At 33.7% G+C, this 5,366-nt stretch overlaps 1 protein-coding gene across 1 annotated transcript; it reads right to left on the bottom strand.

Annotated features, from left to right (window-relative positions):
- Positions 1 to 1,234: 1,234 nt before the first annotated feature.
- Positions 1,235 to 2,176, bottom strand: LOC309477582 (olfactory receptor 8G17-like; the record flags this gene model as incomplete). The annotated part of the gene is made up of 1 exon (XM_082140857.1): positions 1,235 to 2,176. The coding sequence occupies one exon, from the start codon at positions 2,174 to 2,176 to the stop codon at positions 1,235 to 1,237; it is 942 nt and encodes a 313-aa protein (XP_081996983.1).
- Positions 2,177 to 5,366: the final 3,190 nt, after the last annotated feature.

Genomic DNA, 5,366 nt, shown 5'->3' with positions numbered 1-5,366 from the left:
AAAGAAATTAAAAAAAGAAACCTATGGAGTGTTGCTCAAGAAACATTACAATTTGGTCTTAAAGGCAAATAGATGGTAAGAAATACCATATAAAATAATAATAATAATAATAATAATAATTTCCAAGGGAAGCATATAATGAAAGCAAGACAAGGCCCAACATGGACCCTTGTGGAACCCCACTGGTGATGGATGCTGGATAAGAAAAACAATTACCAACCTTCACTGTAAAAGATCGGATATCAAATCTGACACAAATCTGGATATGAACAGTTGCGATACTGGTACAGTTATGGACAGTTAATCATTTAGATCAGATTCCAATCCCAATAGAAGGTGTCTGTTCTGTGTGAACTGGCATGATCTCTTTTCCTCCTTTCCCTCAGGACCTCCTCTCTCCTTGCATGGTCAACATTGGGTCTTTCCCTGTATTTTTGTGTCCTCTCTTTACTTGACATTTCTTCCTGACACAGACACAAAATTGCATCTTTTAATATGCAAAGCATGGCAAACATGGTGAAAATTCACGCACAGACATCAAAACCTGTGTCCATTAAAAATGCCTAATTCTGCTACTTAAACTGTAAATCTATCAATTATTTATACTTTGCTGAGATATATTGTCATATTAGTAAGGTCACACATAGCCTCCATGGCTATGTGGGCTGCATTCTCCATATGACAGTGACAGTCACACCATATGACAATTTTGATGTTTAGATACAAATTTGAAGTAGAGGTCTTTATACACCAACTTTAAAGAAAAGCACAATATAAATAAAATGTATTATTATTATTATTGACTACAGCTATGGTATGCTGTAATAATATCTTGTCAGAGGAACAACATAAAGGTATATATTTTTAACAAATACCCATTTTTATTAGTATATCATGACTAGACATCATGGATAGGTATAATTGCATGTCATGTTATCCAAATATATAAGCAGATAATTGATTTGCTTACATAAATGTAATGTCTGAAAATAAATGTAATGTCTGCTAGTAATTTCTGTACTTGAAAGTTACAATCTTTTGAAATGAAAATGGTTTACATCAGTCATTGTATGAAAATTGTATGACCATAATTTCAGAATAGTCGCAGAATAGTCAGATGGAGAAATGTCTAAACCAATGTTATTGACCATATACTGTATTTTCTTTATGAGAAGAAGAAACAATAAATTGTTATGAAAATAGCCAATTTTTTATGCAATATTTTTATTTATTTTTACAAAGAAATCGCCTTTTTTCTCCACCAAAGTTTAGCTACCTTTTGCCTTATTTCTTTGGTTTGTAAACCATATACTAAGGGATTTAATCCTGGCGGTAAAATGTGGAACATTATACTAGTTAGTTTCCTGCTGTCAGAGTATTCAGGAAAACGGTGGAGAAATGTCATTATAGCTCCAGAAAAAAACATGACTAAATAAACAGCTAAATGAGTGCTGCAGGTTTTTATGGCTTTGCTGTTGAGTGCTTTGTTTTTGCTACTTTTGCATACAACAGCAATCTTAACATATGTTATAAATATAGATACTGCTGAAAAGCAGAGTACAGCCACAGTATAAACAATTCCGTAAATATTATTTATGACCACACTTTCACAGGACAGTTTAAACAGTGAGGCATTGTCACAGAAAGGGTTTTCAATTTCAGATCTGCAGTGAGACAGTCGTACAGTGAGACCTAACATAATTGTCACCAAAAGGATGGCCAGGCCCCAAGCAAATGCTGATAGTTTAATTACCATCTTATTGGTCATTATAGCTGAATATCTAAGTGGATTACATATAGCCACATATCTGTCAAAGGCCATGATTATCAGCACATAGTGGCACGCTGCTATAAATACATGAACAAAATATGCTTGAGTAACACACTGCATATATGTGATATAGCGCTCTGAGGTTTCCTGTAAAATGTCTTGCATTAAGCGTGGCAGTATGACAGTGGTCCCTAGCATATCGTTCAGTGGCAAGTTACATAAAAGAAAATGCATAGGATTATGAAGATTCTTTTCTGTTGAGATCAAAACTATAAGTCCAAAGTTAGATACCATTGTAAAAACATAAGCCAAGAAGAGCAGGATGAAAACTGGATAGGAGGACTGAGGTGTAACTTTCAGTCCCTCCATGAGGAGAATGCTGTGTCTGAATGTCAGGTTGTCCATTTGCAGCTCTTCTCAAAATCTAAGGAGAAAGAAACCTAGCATTTCATTAATAGCATTTCAACTTGAAGTGCTTATAAAACAAATAAATAAATGCATCATAGTAAAAAAACACAAAAAAAAAAACACAAATATCTTACAGAGTGTAAAGTCTGTAATAACTGGTAGGTGACAAATAAAACTATACGGTAACACATTATTTTACAGTGTCATTGTTACATACTGTATGTTACATGTAGTTACTACAGAAATAACTATAAATTATCCATAATTACATGCAACTAACCCTGAAACAATATAAACCCTAATCCTAACCCTGTAGTAAATACATGTAGTCACTTAATTTTACTCAGTATTTACATGTATAATTACAATGTAACAAAAACACCTTAAAATAAAGTGAAACCCATTATACTTACCAATTGTCCAATTTATTTATTGCTACATTCATTGCATGGAACAGAATAGAAGGCAACTCTGTAATATAATAAGCATTAAGTAGTGAAAAAGTATAACGTACTTCACTAAAGAAAAAAAAAATTGCATTCACCTTTAAATATGTTGTTCAAAGGTGTTTCTATGATGCTGTTATCATCCCAAAGAGAATTCACCCACTTGGAACAATGTCATCAGGGCAGGACTTAGGAGGCTGGGGGCCCCTGGGCTTAAGTTTATGTTTGGACCCTACCTATGCAACAAATAACCTCAACTGGAACATCATTATGGAGAAGCACAAAATACACACAAATTCTAATATGCTTTGAGGTTCCTAGAACAATTAATATGCAAAATACCTGTAATAAAGTCCACTGAAGGCGAGTACAGTTGAAGAACCCAAGTGCAGTTTACTCAAATAAACATAATACAAAATAAACAAAGACTTGACTTGAAACATATGACAATATCTAGCCTAGTTAAAGTTAAGAGGTAATATTAAATTATCATTATAATACAATAAAATACAGCATGTGCCCTCTTAGTTGAGAAGATCAAAATTCTGAAATAACACTGAGCAATAGATTAACAGTATTTTATATTTATTGTCATATCTGTGTCCTCTTGTCAGATTCAATAAATTCAATCAGAATACAAATACACTGTGGGCCCTATTTTAACGATCTGAAACGCAAGTGTCAAGCGCAAAGCGCAAGTAACTTTGTGGGCGGGTCTCGGCGCTGTTGCTATTTTCCTGGCGGGATAAATGACTCTTGCGCCAGGCGCAAATCTAAAATGAGTTGGTCTGAAGTAGCTTCATAATTCATAGGTGTGGTTTGGGCGTAACGTGAAATAAACCAATCAGAGCGTCATCTCACATTCCCTTTAAGAGCAGAGGCGCTTTTTCCATAGCGGGTTGCTATTGTAAAGGTGGATTTGCCAGGCGCGCGTTCACAGCCAAGGATAGCAACGCTCTCGTCATGGCCGTAAAAGAGAGAAGTTACATTGAAATGGGGAAACCCACCCAAATTAACTTCGGTTAAACAGGCGTATGATAATTTGGGTAAATGTGTAAGCTAGATGTATGCTTTTATAATAAATTATCTATCTATCTATCTATCTATCTATCTATCTATCTATCTATCTATCTATCTATCTATCTATCTATCTATCTATCTATCTATCGTAATAATGTATGATTTGCAAAAATAAAAACTGCTGCTTCTGTGTAGATGAGAGAATCAAAGTGTATGCGCGTTGTGCACACGCTACATTGATTATGGCCAAGCATGTTGTGGTTTAATTATTTTCAGGGAATGACTTCGGAGATCTTTGATACCAGAAATATTAGACTTTATTAACAAAACAAAGCCGAGTGCCCCTCTGCAGAAAGACCCTGCAGAAAAGACCCTCCAGAAAGATTGCCCAGCAAACGTATATACCTACATCCTTCTCCCAAATATGGTAATACATTCTATAGGTATTTTGAGAAATAGTTTGTACCATGTGACTTTACTGAAATAGAATTCTCTGCTGTAACCACACAGCTCTCAGGTTCCAAAGTCACCCAAAGTCATACACAGACAGAAAGGAAATAATAGTGTACAAAAAATAGTTAAATTACTTATTTTCTAAATAATAAAATCTTCAACATTCCTTCCTCTGGGGCTTATTTAAGCCCCACATTCGCTATCCTTTTCCAGAGTGTAGTTTCAAAATCCAGTCCCCTCCGTTATACTACCTTAGTGACTAAATTAAATCACTCATTCTTATTTTCAATGACTGAAATTATGCCACCACACTCCTGGAGGAGCAATCGAGCCAAACATCTTTCTCCATACATTTTTCTTTCTTTCAGTTGTTTTTTCTTTCTTTTTCTTTCAATGGAGAAAGTAAAAGAGTCGAATCCTCCATAATCAAACATCAAACATTGTTACAAGTGTGTTGATGAAATTGGTTCAGCATTGTCTGTTATTGTCACGGTTATGTATAATATGTCAAATATAAAAATCCCTTATGCAATTAAAAGTTCTTCTTGCAATGTAGATATCCTCTTCGACCCAGACACATGATGGCTTATTCATTATCTTCTTCATTCTCAATAGAGGTACTTCAATCAACATCCAATGATTGTAAATCTCAATTTGGTTTATAAACCCAATCTTAATAATATATGATTTATTTGCCCTCTAAAATTAGTTTTCATTATCTTCTTGATATGGGAAGTACACAACAGAATAATAACCCCCTTTCAATATTGCAACTTCAGAAAACATTCCTTAATCTTTAAATCAAGTTTTCCTTAACTTTTTGACTCAATCGTATTTGCTATTTTTTCTCCAAACATAGGTCATTCTACTTTTTTCATGTAATTGTTTTCATTATAATAAAGACAAATCGTTATAATAAATCTCTGCTGATTATAGTAGAATAATTGGTTTAGTTTGCTTTTTAATTTAGCATAATCCATATGAATTTTGATTTAAAATAGGGCTGGGGAAAAATTACTTCCTCTCATTTTTATTCGCTTCTTATTTTTATGAAGGAATATCAATTCACTTATTTGTGAAGAATCAATCTTTTAGTCAGTCATTTTTAGTTGATCAAACATAACATTGTAGTGCACCTTCTATCCATTCAATCGCAATATGCTTCGTTATAACGTTTTACATTTCAAATTCTGTCTACTTTATTACCAAATTTAAACAATAAATAAAATGTTTAATCTCACGTGTTGCAGCTTCTTCTCATTATAGCT

The sequence above is a fragment of the Leuciscus leuciscus genome, assembly GCF_965113295.1.
Source record: "Leuciscus leuciscus genome assembly, chromosome: 16".
NCBI lineage: Eukaryota > Metazoa > Chordata > Actinopteri > Cypriniformes > Leuciscidae > Leuciscus > Leuciscus leuciscus.
Note: the sequence above shows the minus strand (reverse complement) of the source record. Positions and strands in the feature narration are given on the sequence as shown.